Below are 20,988 nucleotides of genomic sequence, written 5' to 3'. Positions count from 1 at the left end.
TAAGGAAAGACACCTGTGAAAGCTATACAGTCTGAGATGAGTGCAGCATCACGAGTCTTTTAATATTCACCCTAAAGTAGCTCAATCTGTGTGTGCTCTGTTAAAATCCTGCCACTAAGAGGAGCTCTAAGTCTAGTCCACAATGAACAGTGGAAGTAGTAGTATTAATTTTTTTCCTATTTCTCAAGATCATGGGAAACTCTTACTTCAGTGATGCTGAGGAAAGCAGAATCACCACAAGCTGAAGAAGAACTGATAAAGAATCACTTCAGCAGTAGCAACTTGAAACCACTGAAGATTACTGAAAACAAAAGGAGGAAAAAAAATCTGACATTGGAGTAAGTCTATCAATAAAAGAGTCCACCAAAAAAGAATGAATAAATGATGAAGGCAGATTGCAAAAGAAAGAAAAGGCGAGAAAAGCATAAGAAACAAGAACTGAAGCCACCTCAAGGCCTGCAGCAGGAGAAGGGTGATTAGAGACACAAAAAATTGGAGTCAAGGCAACAACATTCAAGAAACAGAAAAAGCAGAATTAATTAAATCTCTGAGCAGGAATGCAAAAAGAGAAGGAATCTTAATATGCTGATACAGAGTTTTAGCCTGTAAATCTGCAAAAACAAGAAAATAACCAAGGAAAACGTTTTAGAGCTTCTTTTCCTAGTGTTTTCTGCTAGGAAGTTTGTCAGAAGAGAATCCTCAGTCAAGCACTCCAAACTGTCATCTAGTGAAGCCTTTAGCTACCTGGTGAACCAACAGGAACACAAGGAGCTCCAGAAAACAGTCAATTTTGAAGTAAAATTTGAAGTTTTCTGGCTAGGTATCACCTTCATCCAGTAAGTGGTTGAACTGATCTTTCCTTTCACCATTGAGTACATATGAGAACAAAGGAGGGTTTAATGAGGTACCGGATTCTTCCTCTTCTGACCAGGCACTTCAGTCTTGCCTCCAGTAGGTCAGAATACAAAAGACCTTTGACTTTCACAAAACCCTGCCCTGTTGTATTCATCCAAGCACTACCACATCCCTCGTTCTAAAGCTAAGGTGGCAAAATGAACTGCAGACCGGGAAATCACATAAAAAATGCGTCCCTCTTGCTCAATCTGTTCACTTTGGCTTATCTGCTCACATGCCGTCCCAAAGCATTTTGACTTCCCGGCTAGCTGCGTTAGGCCAAGGCTGCTAGCTGGAAGCTGACAGGTACTGCCTCCCATGCACTGTGCCTTATCAACTTCCCTGAAGGCTGGCACTCGGCGCAAGGGCAAAAAGATTCACATGAGCGTCCTACAAAAAAGGCGCACCCACATCAACAAAGCCACCGTGCCCAACCGCGGCGGACTCGTCTCAGCCCGCGGTCCGAGCCGCAGCCAGGGACGGAGGCAGGCGGCCCAGGAGGCGGCAGGGGCCGCACTTACTGCCTCCCTCGGGGCGGCCGCGGCCCGGGGCCGCTCCGGCACGGCCCGGGCACAGCTCTGCCGCCCGCGGGCCGCCCCCTCCGGCAGGTGCCCGCCGCCCGCCCCGCGCTCACCCGGCCTCCCGCATGACGTTGCTGTCGCCGCAGTCGCAGGCGCCCCCCGCCTGGCTCCGGAACATGTTGTAGTCGTGCCCGGCGTGCTCGCCCTGGTGGAAGCACTCGGCGCACAGGCTCATGCAAGGCGAGATCCCGCACGTCCGGCACCGGTAGGCCACGAAGTTGGCGGTCCAAACCAGGCCGCACAGCGTGGCGGGGTCGTAGGCCCGCACGGCTTGCACGAAGCTGTCCCAGGGCTCCCCGCCCGACAGCAGGCAGCGGCACCACTCCAGCGCCTCGCCCGCCGCCTCGCCGCCGCCAGGGCCCGCCGCCGGAGCCAGCACCCGCTCCAGCAGCGCCCGCAGCTCCGCCGCCGCCGCCGCGCCGCTCTCGCCGCCCAGCGCCGCCTTCAGCCGCGCCGCCGTCGCCCGCTTGTCCCTGCTGCTGGCGCCGGCCCCCGCCATGACGGGACACCGAGGGGCCGTCACGGCCGCGCCGGGCCCCGGCTCCGCGATCCCTCCGCCGCCCTCGCTCCCCGCCCCGCGGCGCCGCCCTCTCGCGATAGCCGCGGCACCGGCGCCCTGCCCGCCGCCCGCGCCCCCCTCCCGACACCGCCTCTCCCCTCCCCTGACACCACCCTCCTCTTCCTCCGCCCCTGCCCTCCCGCCGCCCTCCCAGCGCGCAGGTGCGCGCCCCGCGCCGCCGCCGCGCGGAATGCCGCCGCCCGCCGCCCCGGAACTTCGCGGTCCCGGCAGCCGCGGGGAGCGCGGGGGGTACACCTGGGCCGGGCGGCGGCCCCGAGGGCAGCGGAGCTCGTTTGTTACCGAGCCGTGCCTGCAGCGAAGCGGCTGCCGGGAGACGCCCTGCGGCCGCCCGGGTATCCTGGCCACAAGGATCTCGCCGGGCTCAGGTGGTGGCGGCGGCTTTGAGGGCAGGAGCAACTGCGGGGAGTGTGGAAGGCACCTCTGAGGCTTCGGGCCGGCGGTTCTGCCCTCGCTGCCATCGAGCGGGGTGCCGGGGGTGCCGAGCAGCAGCACCGCACCCCGGGGTGTCTGCGGAGCCGCGCCCCGAGGTACCGGCGTCCTGCTACCAGGAGAGAACGCACGTGGATGCGAGTTACCGTGTTTCGTACAACGATCGGCGGTTTTAAACCTCGATAAATAGATTTTCAACAGTGCAACGGAAAGCCTTATACGAAAAAATCTATTCCTAAATGAGAGTAACCCGACAGCTACGGGCCTCAAGGCAGCTGCCTCTCTTCTGGCTTTGCCTGCGTTTCCTATGGCTGCCCGTCTGCTGGCGGCTTGTGTCGCGTTGCGGTTCCAGGTGAATGTTACTCTTCTCGGCACGACCGCTTTTCCCAGCCCACCAGCAAAATTCCAGTTCCTTGTTGTGTCCCTAAGGGCACTCGGGAGTGGGACCACCGAGAAAGCCCGGTCTGCCAGGTGTGTCCCCCGGCGCTTTTTCAGGCACCGCTCAGCCGTGACACGTAAGGCTGCAATAAAATGTCTGGTGTTTATAACATATGAGACCAAAGCTCTTAAATTTTAACGAGACGCGGGGAAGCTCGCTGGCGTTTGGTTCCCGCGGGTGCCCATCAGCCCGGGAAGGGGCGGGGCGGGGCGCGCCGGGGCGGGGCGCGCCGGGGCGGGGCGCGCCGGGGCGGGGCGCGCCGGGGCGGGGCGCGCCGGGGCGGGGCGCGCCGGGGCGGGGCGCGCCGGGGCGGGGCGCGCCGGGGCGGGGCGCGCCGGGGCGGGGCGCGCCGGGGCGGGGCGCGCCGGGGCGGGGCGCGCCGGGGCGGGGCGCGCCGGGGCGGGGCGCGCCGGGGCGGGGCGCGCCGGGGCGGGGCGCGCCGGGGCGGGGCGCGCCGGGGGCGGGGCGCGCCGGGGGCGGGCGGCGCGTCGGAAGTGCGCGGCGGCGGCCGGAGCTCGGAGCGGCCCGGCCGAGCCGCGGTGAGTGGCGCGGTACCGAGCGGGCGCCGGCGGGGAGACGGCGCTGTGGGCGAGCCGACGGTGCGGGTGGTGGCGGTCGCTGGGGCTCGGCTCCTGCCCCGCTTAGGGCTGAGCGGCGGGCGGGCCTGAGCGGTAGAAACGGAGCCCAGGGCCCGAACTCCGGCAGCCGGTGAGGAGAAGGGCTGCCCTCGTTCCCCATCATCGATGCCCCGCCAGCTGCGTCCCGAGAAACGGCACCGTGAAAACGCCCGGGAGAGGCTGAAGAGTACCAGGGGATTTTAAGTATGAAATAATTTAATATTATACGTAGTTTATTTATATTGCTGTAACTGATTACACGTTATTTTCTTCAGTTAAAACATAAACATGAAGAAATTAAAGCTTAAAGAACTGGAAAGCTGTCTTCAACAAGTTGATACTTTTGAAAGTCCAAAACTACTCCTTGAACAGTATCCAACAAGACCTCATATTGCAGGTAGAGGTGATCCACACCATTGTTTTCTCTTTTACTAGTTCATCACTTTTCATTCAAAAAGTTTTTTCTACTGCATTGTCTCCTTTGCAGGCTTTATACTAAAAGTAGTTAAGAAAGTATATCCAACAGGAATGTGTATAGTAGTATTCTGGTAATGCCTGTCTTTGTATGAAAAATGCAACCTAGGACAATGTCCAATCCAAAAATAAAATAAATTAATCTAATAGATAATGTTGTGATAGAACCAATCTGAAGCTGAAATGGAGTTATGTCATGGCCTGCAAAACTAGTAAAAGTGTATAGTCACTTTAGGGTATATACACTATACACTCATCTATACCTTAATCATGCTCTTTTCCATATTTTAAATCCTTATATTGTTTTTCCCCCAAAACATTTAGAGGCATACTTTTTCCACAAGCAATACTCAGAGTTCTATCTCTCCACCAAAGATCCATAGTCTGTAACTCATAAAAATGTTTTTGATTCTTCACATATAAATGGAAAAGAGAGAATATCAGTTTAAGTAAAGGGGGTTTATAATGCAAAATTAAGTTTTCTGAAGGTAGAAACAGTTTTTCTTGACTAATCATGTACATATTTGGCATTATTGACCTGTTTTATTTGGGATTTTTTTCCCCCAGCATGTATGCTTTATACAATTCACAATACTTTTGACGATATTGAAAACAAAACAATTGCAGATTTAGGATGTGGTTGTGGCATGCTCAGCATTGGAAGTGCAATGTTAGGAGCAGGGTAAGTATTTAATATTAAGTTCTGGTTATATTTCTTTCTGTCATAGAAAAGTAGAAAGTAAGATTAAAGAGTAGCAATGCTGAACTAAAATATTTCCGGTTTATTATGTGGTACCAAGTTTCAACCATCAATCACCATTCATACCATGAAAGTGATGGACATCTGTCATGAATTTGGAAGTCATTTGCTTCCCCATAAGCATTACATGAACACATTAAACTTCCTTAACAAATTTAGATATATACTTGGGAAAGGGCAACAGAAGTACTTGAATTTTTATCAGCACTGAATTTATTACGTATACTTGTTACATTTCCTAGATAAAACAAGTTGTGTTTACTTACTGTAGAATTTTAACGCCATTGTAGTTTGTAGTAGACTAATATGTGACACTTTTCTTAATAGATTCTGTGTGGGGCTTGACATAGATGGAGATGCACTGGAAACATTTAATAGCAATATTGAAGACTTTGATCTCACAAATGTCAACATGGTTCAGTGTGACATCTGTTCTTTATCTGACAGCATGTCAGATACTTTTGACACAGTTATTATGAATCCTCCTTTTGGTACCAAGCATAACAAAGGTTGGTAATTGTGAAGCTCAGTTAGAAATCAACACAAATGAAACAGCAAGGGAAATGCTTTCAGTGAAACATCTCCCTTCTTTATTAGTTGCATATTCTAATTTCTTAATGTTTTGTTTATCTGGAATTGGCTTCCTAAGATTAGCAACTTCAGCATTGTAACTAACAGTCACTGGGGCTTGAAATAAACAATACTAGGTATTTTGAATCCCTATCATTTTTATTTTATTAAAAGCAATTGAGTATATTTTAGAAATATTTCCTGTACCTTAATGTATTCAGTGCTGTTTCTCAAGTAGCTATTATTCCAGAAAAAATTAAGCAGGTCTTTGAGCTTTCATTTAACAATTCTAATAGTTTCATTATTCTTTTAGGAATTGATATGATTTTTCTGAAAACTGCTCTACAAATGGCAAAAACAGCTGTATATTCCCTTCACAAAACTTCAACACGACAGGTAAGTTCTTCATTTTAGTAGGGCAAGAACTAACCAGACAACAAAATATTTGGCTATATAGAGGTCTGTAGCTTCACTGATTTGCCAGCTACTTTGTGGGTTATGTTTGGGATAAATACTATTTACATCAAGTAACTACAATCTCACATACATCAAGATAATTACATGATTTAATGCTTTGGCTTGAAAATTAAAAGCACAGGAGACTGATTAAGTCCAAAGGTGTAGATGTTTATAAAAGATAATTTAAAAAGCTCATTTTTACACTATCTACTATTGTAGCACATCCAAAAGAAAGCAGCAGAATGGGAAGTGAAGATGGAAGTCTTAGCAGGTAATACTTATTTTTAACAGAAAAAAAAAAAATATTTCTAACACTACCAGGCAGACATAACAGCCCAAGAGAAATTTAAGTGTGCTTTAGGACAGAAATGACACAGGTCTTTCTCTTTTTAGCAGACTTTTTAAATTATTTTTTTTAATTTTTTGCCACCTGGCTAGAATACAAGCAGGCACTTAATAAAGCTCTGAGAAATACATATTCTGTGCAGAATTAGGTTTGTTCCTGTACTAGATTTTGTCTTCAAGCACAAGTTACCTCTCTTCCTGCTTCAAAGGGAGTGTTGCTGAAAAAGAAAAATGAAGCACAGGTCAGTTCTCACACACAAAAAAAGCATCCTGTCCTTAGCCACCTAAATATTTTTGCCATTTAAGTATCTTCCCAGTTCTTCTGCTAAGCAGATGCCTGATGCTTTTACAGTCATAAAACTTGAGATATGAAGTTGCACAAGTGCTCGAAACACAACTGCATTTCAGCAATCCACTTAACTGTCTGATGTGGACAGCTTCAATGTTTAGTCATCATGTAGTGCAGAGATAAAACAAGTATGACAGGCCACAACAGATGCAGGCATGAGAAACAGAAGTACATGGTTGTTGGGCTTAAGTGACTTGATTACCATCCTAGTCTAACATGTATCTTTTATACTGTTCACAGAACTTAGGTTTGACTTACCAGCATCGTACAAGTTCCATAAGAAGAAATCAGTAAGTATAAAACGTGACATAACTGAGAAAATGCTGAGGTAAATAAATTCTCCTTAATGGAACTTAAGTTTTAGGGCTGTATGTACTGGATGAAGAATGGTCACAGCATTTAGTCACATCACTGCTGTTACTCCATTTTGTGGCTGAACAGGGAAAAGCATCATGATCATTCCAGTCAAAGCTATACACAAAGACTAAAGCCAGCACTGCAGTTAGATGTGATAAAGCTAAGGGTAGCCTCCTTGACTCCTAATAGCTCTTCGCTCAGCCCTATCTGCAGCTCAGACTTGAGTGAATGCATGCTGAAGGCCACAGTAACAAGGATGTTACAGCAGTAGCATTATTTCAGAGCCAGCCTGGAGGCAGCAGGAGGAACTCATGCACTTCATCCCACGGTTAAAAGATACAGTCAAGACACTACAGTATGGCAGCCTAAGCCCACAGCGAGTTCCTTGCTACTGAGTGCTGGCCTGGAAGCCATGTATCCCCATCCTTTACCATAAGGAAAATAGAGAGGAGAGTGAGCAATAGTTGAACATGAGCTTTAATCAGCTGCTACGTTCTTAGTGACTTGAACTTTAAATTACTTAAGTCTGTTCTTATCTTTGCTACTTCACAGTTGAAACATACTGTATTAACCAGGCTTCAGTAGAAAGCAGTTTTAAGTTCTGAATTTATTGCCAGCTGCTATTAAACATAACCACAAGATTACAAAGTCCAAAACCTTTTACATTTGAATGAGGTGCCAGAAAAATTGAGATCTGACAGAATAAACAAAACTATAAATAGAAAAGCTTTCCAGGGTTTTATGTTAGCAATAAGCATGCTTGAACAAAAAACAGCTGTAACCCAATAAAATATCGCTTTTTTCTAATTGTAGGTTGACATTGAAGTGGATTTCATTAGATTTTCTGCCAAAAAAGTCCTGAACTGAGGCATGTATTTAAAATGTATTGAAAATGGAATAATAAAACCATTTTTTTTTTAATTCTTTTGAGTATTACTGATTGCCATCTCCATTTTCTGTTTTCAGTTGTTTTGGTGCAGGTTCTTCCTTTTCTGTTTCCTCTAGTGGTCTCTTCTTGGGACTTGCTGGTTCTGCAAGATTGAATATGTAGTAATTTAGGGTAAAGGAAAGCTTTGCGTAAAATCTGAAAAAACCCAAACTCTTCCCACCATCTAAGTTTCAGTTCCAGTTATCTAAAGCCACAGCTACACTAGAAGGTTTGTTTATTACTGTGACTAAAGCTTTTAGAGGTTCTAAAATGCCCCTCTTCACCCCTAACTCCACAGCAGGAAGGCAGGTAAGAAAATGAAGTACAGTCTACCAGGAGTAGGGGTCACTGGGTTTTACTTAAGCAGGTGTTATATGTAATGAACAGAAGCTTAGCTCTTCCTCTGCTCCAAGCTAAATACTGACAGGCCGAACTATTAAATCTTCTCATATCCTTAAAGGAAAAAAAAAACCCACCACTCAAGAGACTGAATCTGTACAGTTGTGTAATGCTGCTGACAATCACCATGTGTCAATGCATAATGTTTTAAACAACTGTGCAGAATAGCCTTATCTATATACTACTATACTGAGAATTACTATCTATCTAGTAGTTATCTTAATAGGCTTTTTGGACAGTTGTGGAAGGAATTGAGCAGAAGACTCCTAAAGCAGATACAGCCAGGAGGGCAGAAATGCTACAAAGCAGAGCCAAATCTGAAACATTGTAAGAAACATGAGTATATGGAGCTACTTTCTGTAAAAGTACTGAATAAGCTACATCAAGTGCACAGAATGACAAACCTGTTACAGTATCATTTTCACCATCTTCTTCGTCATTCTCAAACTTTATTTTCTTGCCCTGAAACTGTACTTTTCCTTTTTGTGCACCCTGAGGTATCTTTCCCCCTCTTCCTTTTCCTTTAATTTTGCGCCCTGTGGAGATACAAGATCAGGAACTTTGTATCATTTGTCTTTTAACTGGCCAGCTGCAGAGACTGCTTTCCACTTAAGGTCAGTATGTAGTACATATCGACTATTTAAGAGTGAATTTTATCCACCAATTCTAGGACATTATAAGGGATTAAATTCATAAGAGGAGGGAGAACCTTTTGTTTTCTGTTTCAGCAATTCCTGCTGATCATCCAGGATTTTTTTCAGAGCTTCTTTCTCTGCATCTCCTTCTAGCAATTCCCATGCAACATCCTTGTTCCGAAGCTGCAAGTTCCCATTATGTGCTGCTTTGGCTTTTTCCAGAGCTTCTTTGGCAATATCCTTAAATAGGATAATTCCCTTTAAAAGAAGAGTGGCATTTGCATTTTAATCTTACTGCAAAAACATTCAGCTAGAACAATGAAGAATATATCCTGTTGAGTGCCTCAGCAAATTCATTACTCTTGTATGATTGTAAAACATGTCTAGACTGAAGCAAAGCCCACAGACTGTGCTAATGAACATTCTTTGTTTTGACCTTACCCCCTAACAAGGCTGGAACCTCTCTTCTTCTGAAAGAACTTAAATTTAAAATTAAGTCTCTAAATATTCCACAATTTCACAAAACAATAACTGACTTGTGTTAACATACCAAACATTTAATCATTCCTTTCAAACTTCAATACAAAGATCTTAAGTTCTTTTCTAAGACTACTGACCTCCTTTGCACCTCTAACAAAGTGTATCCACTTGATTTCTCCGTGACCAGAAAACACATCATGGAGGTCTTCTCTGCACGTTTGGTCATCTAGATCACCAGAAAACTTCAAAAGACATCCTGTCTTTTCTTCCAGAGATTTCTAAATTAAATTAAAAACCTCCACATTATCATTGAAGAGTCAAGTTTGAATATTCATATTCCCCCCCTCAATCCTATTAAACATGAGAGCAATAAATAAGCAGTTGAAGTTACAGTAATTCAAGCATTTTTCCTACATAACCTAGTTCTGCTGATGTCCAAGTCTTGTACAATGCAGGTCCCCTCCTTGGAGTTTTCTTTGCTTACTGTGATACACTTATATGGAACTTAGGACTCCCCATATTAATTACACTCTTTAAATTTTACAAAACAGCCTTCTGAAGGCTGATAGTTGGAAAATTTATATAATATTGATGAAATCCTTAATGGATCCTTTAAATACCATAGAAGAACCATCATCTCAATGATGCATCCAGGAACACTCTGAACAGGCAAACATGCCCAATAATGTAAATTCAGGACATGAGCCTTTAAACAAAATGAGTCTATTGAAGATAATATTAAAACACCATGACAAAACAGTCTAAGTTAGTTGGGAATGCTGAAGTCACTTTCTAGAAAGTGCTCTATACTACAGCATTTCAAAGACTATTCCATGTTAGCTTTATAAAATGTAGGTGATTTAAGAAACCCATACCATTTCAGCATCTGCTGCTTGTTTCTGCTTTTCTTCTTTTTCCCTGAAAAAAAGTTAAATTAGTTATGAGTCAGTTCAAGCATGGTTAGGCAAGCAAGACACAGACTTTGATTGGCAATGACTTACTGTTTAGCTCTTGCTTTCGCTTCTACTTTGTTTTGTTTCCTTTCTTCATTCTTCTTTGTACAATACTCCTCCCTTCAATAGAATATAAGTTAATTTAAAATATTGTTATAATAACTTTGTAAGACAGCAGTAGACGTGAAACAGTTGAAATTATTTTTCCAAGTTGAGATGCTAAGTCTCAGTCTCTGAAAGGTGAATCTATCAATGTACAACATGAAAAACTCACTTCAGAGGTCAAGCCAGGTTCTTGTGTAAATCCACCCCAACTACTGTTAGTTCATGTATCAGTTAAGTGGACTTACTTGAAAAGTACTATCAGCTCTGTGTCTTTGTATTTTTGATTTGGTATTTCTGTGAACTTCTTAGCAGATTCAACACTATCAAAAACTGCAAATATTGAACCCTGTTAAATGATAAGAGATATTGTTAGAGTAATTGAACAGAATGTTGTCCAGGAGGGATCCCTGCCCCTGGTCTAAATGCTCATCATTACCTTAAATGTTCTCTGCAATGTTCTCCTCATTTGAATATTTTCAACTGGACCTTTATCCTCAAGCCATTCTTTGATATCATCAAGAGTAGCATCTAGTGGAAAGCCTTTCTGCAAGACAGCAATGAGCTTCAATTTTATGCCACAAAGTGACTCTTAAAAATTATAACCTCTGTAGTACAAGTTAATTCAAGCTTTATTCTCAAATGGTTATCAGTTAAAGTCATGCAGGACAACACAAAGTAAAGAAAAATTTACTTACAACATATACAGATCTGTTTTTAATTGCAGCCTTATACTGGTCATTTAATTCAGGAAGGGGTTTATTTGGAGATCTTCTGATTTTAGTTTTGTCTTCATTTATTTCCATTAAACCAGTCTTGGATTTTCTCAGTGCTTCTACAATAACACCAAAATCTTTTGAAAGGCGACTTAACCTATTGAGTAAGCAGACAGAAGTTATTACAAATACACAGGCAAAACTGAAGCCAGATGTTAAAAAAGAGATGGGGAATGTAAATGCACATCAGGAACACTTGGCCCCAAACAGAGATCGGTAGCTGAAAGTTACTCTTTTATCCATATTAGTTGTATTTTGCTTTACCTGTTGAATTTGATCATTACTTCTAAAGGTACCCAGCCATCATCTAGTTTGATCTGTTCCTTTAGAAACTTGTCTCTTGGTAGATTGTGATTGCCAAAATAGTACTGCAAAAAGGAAGGGGAGGAAAGAGGGATGAGTCCTTAAATTTTCAGTCTTATACGCTCACATCTGTTCATCGAACAGCTTACTGCAGTAGACTGAGACATAACAAAATTAATTAATCTGAACAATTGGGAATTCTGAAATTATTACTTCCTGCTTTGATGTGATAATTTGTAAAAAGTTAGCTGCAATGTGTAAGCTGTAAAAACCACCAGAAAAATCCCACAAAAACCCAAACAAACCAACCCCATACCTAAACAGTGCTTCATCCAATGAAATTGATGAGGCAAATATAGATTGCAATTTTGTTTAAGAAAGGAGCAAAGCTTATTCTGTTAATATGATAAGCATTCATCACCTTGATCAAGCTCTGCAGAACCAAAAGTCAAATTTGTCACCAGCAGATCCAGGTTGTACTCCTTATTTAAGGAGTATATATGCAAGAATATTGTATTTGCACACTGAAAAATCATACACACAGACTGAAATTTCTTGTCCGGCATGGGAAGACAATTCAGTTCAAGACAGATAAGTTAATCAGATTCTTTACCTGACTAGCAGTCATCTAGCATAAGGTAAGTTGTAATATTTTCACCAATATTGTGGTGCTTTGAAAAATCAGTGCAGGTTTTACAACAATACCTCTTCCTCTAGTACATCTCAAACTCACATTACCAAAAGTCTAGTTTTGTCAACTATTAATATATAACAAACCAACAAAATATAGAGGTTGAGGAATCTCCACATTTTGTTTGTTTATCATATATAAATAATGGCTCCATATGGTAATGGGCATTCACATGCAGCTCCAGTTTTGTCCTTCAGGAAGGTGGTTTTGTTCTACATGCCATTTAAAGCAATGGGCTCAGGTTTTTTGTTGTAGGGTAACCCTCCAAGCCTCTAGAGAGACAAAGAATCAATCCAAAATAGGGATGTAAATTTAGTTGGAATTTGTAGCAATAAATTACAAAGCAGTAAATCATAGTAGCAAGTTATGCAATGTACTAATACTTAGACCAGCAGAGATTCCCAAGGAGGAGGATTATTTTTGCCACAAAAATTAAGGCACATAGAATTAAAATGCACTCTTCTCCTCCTATCTGCACGGGTAGAATAACCCCAGCAAACATGGTAGTAAATTGTTTAATTATTCACTTGCTATAGCACCTAAAACGCTAGCAAATAAACTTTTTCTGTTACGAAATGGCGTTCTTACAAGCAACTCCAGACAAGTATAGCTTCCAATTTAAACTACAGTTATGACTATCCTAAAGTTTTAAATACATGTTACAGACTTGTGACATTTTTTCAAGAGCTGAATTAACTTCCAATAAAGTTGACTTCCATTTAGCCAAGCCCCTGCCAATGAACACCAAGATACCTCAGTCCACATCCTAAACTATAAACTGAACTCACCTCAATTTGCTGACAGATTTTGCTTTCCAAGATAGACATGTTTTCACCATTACCATTTTCAGCCATTTTCACCAGCTGTTTTGAAGAGAACACAGAGCAAAAGCACTAAGTTTTGAATAGTACTTCCTACAAACTTACATTCACGTAGCATTGCATATCACTGCAGCCTCATCTAAATAAGGTAACAGCCAAGTTAACTAGCCATACATTTATGTTTGTGAAGCAACTATTAACATGACTGCAGAACTCCAAGGGGAAACTATGAAACAACTTGGGGGAAAAAAAATCCCCTCACTTTGGTTGTTAGTGCAGCATTTGGCATTCAACAGTCAAGATAAAATTTAGTAAATGCTGGCACTTCTCAGACTTGTTTGTTATTTATCTTTCTCCAGACATAGATCCTCAGTTTAGAAAAACAACATTTGTTTTTTTAAGTCAAATCGAACCTCTCATCACTAGGCAAAACAATCAATAACAAAAATGTTCAATTCCTACATAGATATAGTGAGAAAATGTTTCTGAAGTTTCTGTCTCCTGTTTAATCTTTGGAAAGTTTAGAGAACTTACTGGAGGATGGAATGAAAATATTTGCATTTACTGACATATCCTGAAGATGACTCGTTCTCTCCTTTACAAATGTGTCTTCACTGCAGTTCTGCTTGAATACTGAATCAAGTATCTTTATACCATAAGACATTTTAACTTGGAAGTAACTTTACTTAACTGGCAGCAAGTGTATAATCCCCATACATCAGATACAGTCACTACGAAAGCAGCTACTGGCCAGAACATTAACTGGGATCAAACATTTTCTATCTAGTAGCTCTTAAGGATAGAGTGTGAAGATTAATCCTTGAGAAAAAAAATGTAGCCTTATGAAGCTGTCAGAAATTAGTTTGAATTCGGTTTTGAACTATGAAGCAGAGATTTCTCCCTTGGAGCACTAACACATTTTTTAAATCCAGCTACAGAAGATAAAGAGGTTTCTTTGTTGTGTTACCCCAGTTCATAGATCTGTGATCACAAAGGCTGCTGGCAAAGATTTTGCACTCATGTCTTGAATGCCTTACTGGGAGATTTGATTATACACCTTGTGCTACTTGCAGGGCAGTAACATCTTTCAGAGCATCTAGATGACTGGCAGCACAGAAGCAGGGAAAACTCTCCCAGGTGCCCTTGTAACAGGAAATTATGTTCTTCATCAGAATGCCCCACTGGCAGCCTCATCTTCTTATTTTAGTAGTTTAATTCCCCAATAACTGTTCAGCCTACTGCAGTCTACAGTATTCCCATTTCCTCCTCTTCCTGATCTCAAAGCCACATTCAATCCTTCAAACTTACTTGTAATTCTTCAGCACTTGCAGTCTTGAAAGGTGCTGTGCTTGCACCTGTACCTAACAGTGTAACACTCTTCAAAGCATGATTTCAGCAAGCTTTAGTTGCCAGCTATGCCGAGCGTGATCCATTTATCCAAAAAGCATTTTACAAAACTCAGGCCAGAGCACCCAAGCTGAGAGTTGCAGTTACTTCAGAGATGTCCCACATGAGCCAGCCACCCTGACTACAGGAGACTAATGCTTCACCACCATTCAGGTGCTGGTACTGTCTTCACACCCTACTTGCGAGAGAAATCAGTGTTCTGTTTTACATTATACCCAATTTGATCTAATTTAACAGCAGCCTATAGAGCAGTCTCTGACTGCTGTCCCAAATCTGCCTCAGCCCAGGTACCAAAATACTCAAAACCAAAAACTCAATTTCCACATAAGGCTCAGCTTCACTGTTAAGAAGAGAAAAAAACAAAGTCTACTTCCTTAGGAGTGTTGTCAAGGTTAATATCAAAAAGCATGATCCAGGATAAGACTTTAGACAAGTTCTTTAGCATAAGTCTTACACATGGAAAAGTTTTTCTAAAAAGCATCCTTTCAGCTGCAACAAACTTAGTAGTCTTAATAGGGAAGACTAAGAAAGACTCAAACTTGCCATGCATGGAATTAAGTTCAGTGATTGAGCTCTAACCTATTTAGAACAAAAGCAGAAGCAGCCTTCTAATTTAAGAGAAATTCTAGCCTTTGCACATGCTCACTTCAGACTCTTTAGCTCAGTCATTTGGCACAGCTTCCAGATCAATGGTTTTCAGTTGCTGTGCAGCAGTGAAGACTGATAAAAAGCACAAATGAACAGCAATCGCAGTTAGAACTGCATGCAAAATTCTACAAAAGATTTTAAGGGGTTTCTTAATAAACTATACTGACTTGTTCCTTCCATACGCTGAAACTCTGTATCAGTACCACATGAAACAAAAAACAAGTTAAAATAAAGCAAGTAGTCATTAGGTTTAAATGATACACAATTACAGTCAACCCATTACTAGAACAAGTAGATCCTACATTGTAATAGTTAGATCATCCCAAAAGAACGCTCACGTAGATTTTCCTCTTACCAGACATTTAATTTCAAGCTCTAAACAAAGTTTAGTTGCAGGCTGATTGTTCTATTATTACTGTAATAGAGTGAAAGGCTTCCCCGATAAGGTAACGTGGATCTCTTATTCATATTATGCCTCCTTCAGGAACCTCTGTATAAGAGGTTTGAGCCTGGTTTTTATTTAAGGGTAAGGTTTAATTACAGCCACACATTTTCACAGACGTTAACTTTAACAGATTTTTTTTGAGTATAGTCAGTGCAATGTAAGAAAAAAATTATTATTATTCTTTAAGTAATTGAAACGTCGGCCCTGAGCTGTGCCGAGAGACCATTAGTTGGCTGTTGACACTTCGCAAGCCTGCAGCGGCACACGCCGCTGGTCGGGCAGCCTCCCGCCCGGCGGACACTGCCGGCCGGCGCTGCCCTCGGGCCGGGCCCGGCTCCCCGCGGCGGGAGCGGCGCCGCTCCCCGGCCGCGCCCGAGCCCCGCGGCGCGCACCGAGCCCGCGGGAAGCGCTCCGGCGGGAGCGATCGCGGCGGCGGCACGGCCGGGCCCGCTCCGCGCCTCCGCCGGGGCACGCTCGGCACGTGCTGCCTGCTCCGGGAGCCCTCCCTGCCTCCCTCCCGGCCCCGCCGCCAGCCCTGCCCGCGCTCCCCGGCAGGGCCGGAGCCGGCGGGGCGCGCCCGAGCGGCGGCGGCCCCGGGAGCGGCTCCGTACGAACCTGCGCGCTCGGCCCGCGCCGCGCCCCAGAGACCGCGAGCCCGCGCCGCGCGGCCCAGCAGCCCCCGCGGCCCAGCAGCCCCCGCGGCCCGCCGCCCCTCACGTGCGCGCCACTTCCGGGGAGGGGAGGGGAGGGGCCAGGGCGCGGCCCCGCCCCGCGCGGGATCCGGGATCCCGCTCGCCCTTCCTGCCGAGGGCTTCGTGCACTGGGAACGAAAATAACAACTTCAGTTTGTACAGTGCCGGTAGAGTCACATTTATTATTGCAAACATTCACTTAACACTGCAGATGTACTGTGGACATCTATATGCTACAAACACGGGAATCACAGAAGTAAAAAGCAATAGTATTGACTCTACAATTGATTTGATTTCCACGTTACTTAATTTTCTTGTTTATAGGTGAAACAGTAAAAAAGAGACAACCATAGTACAGGTCCAATAGCACAATAATTCAGTGTTTACAGTCAACCATTTTTAAAAACATATTACACAGATGGCTAAGAGATTCCTTGTAGGCTGCTGACCAGAGGTCAGAATCCTATTGCTCTTGCTGCGTTAATTTTCCTGCCTGTGCCCAAGACCTGATTGCAACACACTTTGAGATGTGCTACATAAGTTAATTTTAAAGGGCATGGTAGGTTATTGTGAAAAATAGCACCAATTGAAATTTAATCATTAGTCTGAACTTATTCTTCTCTCCATTTATTCAAATGCATTGAAAATCTCTGAGAAAATAGGATTCAACTGAAGTACTAAGCAGTAATTTCTCTGATTTTTATTTATGCCACTTTCCTGACAGGGGAGAAGTAAAGCCTTTTTTTCCACTTTGCACTTAACAGTGGGGCCAAAAAGCAGCATTTGCTTGCCTGCAGGTTGCCCAGGGGCACAAAGCAGAGTCCAGCTTCCTGTGCCTGTGCTCCAGCCCTGGAACAGCACTGTCTTGCACCAACATCAAGCACCTAGTTTGCAAGCAGTTGGCAAGGGGACACGGAGAGGTTTGGTTTTGTTGTCCTCACCTTGTTAGATCCTTTCACTGACTCATGATTGTTGGTGACAGGATACAGGCCAGAATGAACCTCAAGGCCAGCCACAAGCAGCTGTTTTCAACAAACATGAAGCTTCACAGGTACATAATTTGCACTGAAAAATTACATAAACATGTTGAGTTCAATGTGGTTTCATTCAATACAAAGATCACCTTCACATTCTCTTGATGTTATCCTTTCAATCTCCACTCACACTTGAACAACTGTCATCTGTGGAGATTTCCAGGAAAAACAAATTCATTTTATCTCTTGCTCATCTGCTTGGCCCACACATTTTATAGAGCCTTGCAGTTCAATTCTCCACCCCTCTTTAGAGCCTTTAAACAAGTTACATCGGATCCCTAAATAGTTCTCAGTGAGATGGGTAACAAAGCAAAACACTGAACACAAGCTTCTGACATAGTGGGGCAACATATGAAAATATCAGAAAAATAACTGTACATATACACCACAGAACTTCACATCAAAGCCAGAGCTGAGTGCCACCTGCTACCAGCAGTCAAATGAAAGTCAGAAACAGCATAAAAATGTGAAAGAATTTTTAGAAAAAGCTAAACATGCTTATGATCAAGCAAAAGAAATATTATAAACTCAGAGCTTACTGCTTGGAAAAGTCCTGTGAGAAATCCAATAAAACCTACATTTCTTTTTAGATAGCAGTGCTGGTGTTGGAAATTCCCACCACACCCTATGGCAGCCCTGTGTTGTCCTCGCCTCTCACAGCAATGTCCAACAGCTGTTTCTGCATTCATTTTATAAACTGGACTAGGGGATCAGTGCTAAAAGAGCCTTCTTCATTTGGATCACCACTGTCAAGCCACAGAGTGTGATCTGTTTGTCTGTAAATCACTTTACAAAAATCCACTTTCTACACATAATTTGAAAATCTCATATTAAGTTTTGAGAGAAATAATAAATAAATCAATCCCATAGATCATGTTTTTCTTCATGCATAACACACTTTGACAAGTTTCTTAAGTTGTTACCTTCGCTCAAGATACAGTTTAAGAAAGATAAAATGGTAGTAAACAAAATAGAGAAGTTTGAAGCTCAGGCAGATGTTAATTTTCCAGTCTCTCTCATTTCCTCCTTCCATTCCACACAGGCACACATCTTGAATTGATATTAAAAAAGAGTCAACACATTAAGGCTTTTCTCTGAACAGCCCTCCCCCCACGAAAACACCCAAACTACAAATACCTGTGCATCAGCCAAAGATCCCATTGCAAAGCCTTGCAGAGTATTTTTTAATTTGTCGTTGGCAATGTCAAAGAGAGTGTGAGAATGGCAGAGAGAAATGCCCTTTTACTTCTCCTTCTGGAAAACTAGAGCATGCTTTTTGCCTGTGCTCTGGGGCTACTACCAACATTTCTTCCCTCATTCCTAGCCTAAGCTCTTCTTTGCTCTGGCACTTGAAGGTAGAGGCATCCTGTAAATGCCCATTTCTGAATCTGATAACCTAGTTATCCCAGTGATATTGCTCTGCATATACCATACACATAGCTTGTGTCAATGATCCATTTCTACAGCTACCTTCAGAATACAAAAATTTCATCTTAAGGTCAGTAGTCCTTAGAACTGTATTTTGTTTGGCTTTTCTCATCTTAGCACCAAGTCATAGTTTCATCCAGTGATTAACAAAAACAAATCCATTTTTCACAGTAGTTCCTATGTTGCTGTACAAAGTATTATAAGAGAGCAGTTTGAGAACTTCCATGACAAAGAATGATTGGACTGAAAAATATATGGAAATCTTGTTACCACATTTATGCTTCTGAGTTGTTTCAAGTGAGAACAAATTATATCTAGTTATTAACAACGTGCACTAAGTGATTGTATTAGACAACCCCTCATGAGGTAATCAGTACTGTTTTGAATAGTGCATCTGCTGCTTTCTGTAACAGCAAGATGTAAATGAAATGCTTATACATTATACACACAGACACAGCCATGTGACCGCATAGCACTGGGAAGATTACCTACTGCTTCCCATTTGTTCAGTTCAGGGTCATATTTCTCAATGCTCTGCAGGTATGTTCCTTTTGAATAGGAATATCCTCCTGTTACATAGATGCATCCGTTCATAACCACCGTGCCACACTCCATCCTTCTCTCCATCATGTGAGCCATCTGCTTCCACTCATTTTGCTCTGGGTCATAGCAGTCAGTGATCGTGGTCTGTCCACCCACAAAATAGATCTTGTTTTGTAATGTAATTGAACACAATCCATATTCTTCAGAAAGAAAGGAATATGGTACAACTCAGCACAATAACATTAACTTAAACTGCAAGTACATGACAAACATTAGGCACCACTGAGCAGAATATCCTCATTGAACTTAGAAGACACCTCAGGATTTTCTGTTACACTACAGCACCAGTACTCAGTGAAAATTCCTTTAAAAACTTACTGTTACCAGATGTAAAACATAGAGAAAACCCATTTTAAATTAATATAAATAATTTTTGCCAAATGTCAATGAATAGATTTTACAGAAAGTGATATTATTTAATGGAATGTGGAAAGTCCTTAATTCAGTATTTATATAGTGATTTCTATAGAACAGATGCTTGAAGAAGGTCTTTCTTTTCATTTTCAGAGTTTGGAAACAGCCCTTGCTGCCCTACAGGCATTTATTTTTTTATTAGGAATATGCCAAAAATCCCTAACTGGGCTTAAGGACTCCCAGTACAAGTAATTAAATCAAGCTCTATGTTCATTAGAGAAATTATTTACCTGGATGTGGACTTGTGGTGACTATACTCCACTCATTGCTACCTGAATGGTATCTCTGGATTTTATCGTAGGTGCAGCTTCCCCTGTACCCATAGTGACCTCCAGCGACATAGATGACTTCATGCAGGACACAGGCAGTGGCATTTCCAACTCCTGTTCACAGTGTGAAAGTCAAACATGCATTCAGACTGCACGCAATAACCATGGTCTCTTCCATCCATAACTCCATTTCAAATGATTTATTAATATTTATTAACATTATATGCTTGCGTGTATTTAACTGAATGTTAACAAAATAGATTTATCAAGAGACCAGCATAAGTCAAGAATGACTAAATAAAACTGCAGTAACCAATGTATATTGCACATAATACATCCACCCAATAGTTTACAGAATTTTAGGCAGTAAGTAAAGTTACATTGTCTCATTGATTTTGGAATAGGCAATTAGTTTCACTGTTTCACTAAGTTAGAGTTGTTAAAAATCACTTAGATGGCAAGAGCAAAGACAATGGGAGTTGAGGCTGTTCAGTGTCTTGGGGTATCTTTTCTGATACTTTCAGTCATTCTCATAATATTTCTAATTAGGCTACTGTATAAACAAGGACCCAGACAGAATGGAGCCATTTTAATTCTGTCTCTAGGACAACAAAATGAAATAAAGCAATGGGAGGATCTGAGCACCTAAGTAGTTTCATACTCATGAAAAGTGGGTAAAACAACTGCGTAGAATATGTAACCCATAGGATTAGCATAGCATTTCTACTTTTGAAGGAAATAAAAAGTAGTAGCAATGTCTGAGAAAACATACAAACAATGGAGAAAGTTGTAAAAGCCTGCTTTTTTCTTTTACGTATACATCCAAAAATTCTCTTGTACATAGAAAAATATTATGTTGCATTAACTTACAGCAAATTTTTATAACTAACTATAAATATTTGCATTCATTTATAAAGATGTATGATACACTGTATAACTGTAGTATTGTTACAAAATAATCACAGAATAGTCTGAATTGGAATGGACCCAAAAAGATCATCAATTCCAACTCTTAAGTGAATGGCAAATACAGAGATAAAACCTACGACCTGGGCATTATTTAGCACCAGGCTCTGACCAACTGAGCTCATCTCAGAGTCAATACC

At 42.5% G+C, this 20,988-nt stretch overlaps 4 protein-coding genes across 11 annotated transcripts in view; 1 reads left to right on the top strand and 3 right to left on the bottom strand.

Moving 5' to 3' along the window:
* Positions 1–1,974, bottom strand: part of UBR3 (ubiquitin protein ligase E3 component n-recognin 3) — a 104,072-nt gene extending 102,098 nt beyond the window's left edge. For all 4 annotated transcript variants that reach the window (XM_077785034.1, XM_077785035.1, XM_077785036.1 and 1 more), the window contains exon 1: positions 1,529–1,974. In XM_077785034.1, the coding sequence (XP_077641160.1) occupies positions 1,529–1,974 (446 nt within the window). The remainder of the gene's footprint in view (positions 1–1,528) is intronic.
* A 1,410-nt stretch (positions 1,975–3,384) lies between these two features.
* Positions 3,385–7,775, top strand: METTL5 (methyltransferase 5, N6-adenosine). 2 transcript variants are annotated; one of them, XM_021534781.2, is made up of 8 exons: positions 3,385–3,462; positions 3,816–3,937; positions 4,582–4,696; positions 5,102–5,283; positions 5,658–5,740; positions 6,023–6,074; positions 6,738–6,787; positions 7,668–7,775. In XM_021534781.2, the coding sequence occupies exons 2-8, from the start codon at positions 3,829–3,831 to the stop codon at positions 7,719–7,721; spliced, it is 645 nt and encodes a 214-aa protein (XP_021390456.1). In that variant the 5' UTR covers positions 3,385–3,462; positions 3,816–3,828; the 3' UTR covers positions 7,722–7,775. The 2 variants fall into 2 exon arrangements, with proteins under 2 accessions (XP_021390456.1, XP_021390457.1); XM_021534782.3 differs by lacking the exon at positions 3,385–3,462 and having other exon boundaries at positions 3,495–3,937.
* The window catches only part of SSB (small RNA binding exonuclease protection factor La), a 21,559-nt gene continuing 8,013 nt past the window's right edge, over positions 7,443–20,988 (bottom strand). The window contains exons 1-13 of one of the 3 annotated variants that reach the window (XM_021534777.3): positions 16,058–16,134; positions 15,165–15,188; positions 12,910–12,984; positions 11,392–11,495; positions 11,050–11,224; positions 10,791–10,898; positions 10,600–10,700; positions 10,298–10,369; positions 10,172–10,214; positions 9,434–9,574; positions 8,891–9,074; positions 8,586–8,717; positions 7,443–7,885 (exon numbers count right to left, since the gene is read on the bottom strand). In XM_021534777.3, coding sequence (XP_021390452.1) covers positions 7,788–7,885; positions 8,586–8,717; positions 8,891–9,074; positions 9,434–9,574; positions 10,172–10,214; positions 10,298–10,369; positions 10,600–10,700; positions 10,791–10,898; positions 11,050–11,224; positions 11,392–11,495; positions 12,910–12,975 — 1,224 coding nt within the window. In that variant the 5' untranslated portion in view covers positions 12,976–12,984; positions 15,165–15,188; positions 16,058–16,134 and the 3' untranslated portion in view covers positions 7,443–7,787. Of the gene's footprint in view, positions 7,886–8,585; positions 8,718–8,890; positions 9,075–9,433; positions 9,575–10,171; positions 10,215–10,297; positions 10,370–10,599; positions 10,701–10,790; positions 10,899–11,049; positions 11,225–11,391; positions 11,496–12,909; positions 12,985–15,164; positions 15,189–16,057; positions 16,141–20,988 lie in introns of those variants that run through there. The other 2 variants (XM_021534775.2, XM_021534776.2) reach the window with 2 other exon arrangements.
* The window catches only part of KLHL23 (kelch like family member 23), a 5,749-nt gene continuing 1,836 nt past the window's right edge, over positions 17,076–20,988 (bottom strand). Inside the window, exons 2-3 of one of the 2 annotated variants that reach the window (XM_021534773.3) lie at positions 19,844–19,996; positions 17,076–19,339 (exon numbers count right to left, since the gene is read on the bottom strand). In XM_021534773.3, the coding sequence (XP_021390448.1) occupies positions 19,029–19,339; positions 19,844–19,996 (464 nt within the window). In that variant the 3' untranslated portion in view covers positions 17,076–19,028. The remainder of the gene's footprint in view (positions 19,340–19,843; positions 19,997–20,988) is intronic. The other variant, XM_021534774.2, reaches the window with a different exon arrangement.

This window comes from Lonchura striata, chromosome 8 (genome assembly GCF_046129695.1).
Source record: "Lonchura striata isolate bLonStr1 chromosome 8, bLonStr1.mat, whole genome shotgun sequence".
Taxonomy (NCBI): Eukaryota; Metazoa; Chordata; class Aves; order Passeriformes; family Estrildidae; genus Lonchura; species Lonchura striata.
The sequence above is the reverse complement of the archived record's forward strand: the minus strand, read 5'-3'. Positions and strand labels throughout refer to the sequence as shown.

What these genes read in the sequence shown, in the direction of transcription:
- METTL5 (XM_021534781.2), top strand. Translation starts at nt 3,829, where the DNA reads ATGAAGAAATTAAAGCTTAAAGAACTGGAAAGCTGTCTTCAACAAGTT. An exon ending in ACAAAACTTCAACACGACAG is followed by an intron (nt 5,741 to 6,022) that starts GTAAGTTCTTCA and finishes CTACTATTGTAG; the next exon opens with CACATCCAAAAGAAAGCAGC. An exon ending in AGTTCCATAAGAAGAAATCA is followed by an intron (nt 6,788 to 7,667) that starts GTAAGTATAAAA and finishes TTCTAATTGTAG; the next exon opens with GTTGACATTGAAGTGGATTT.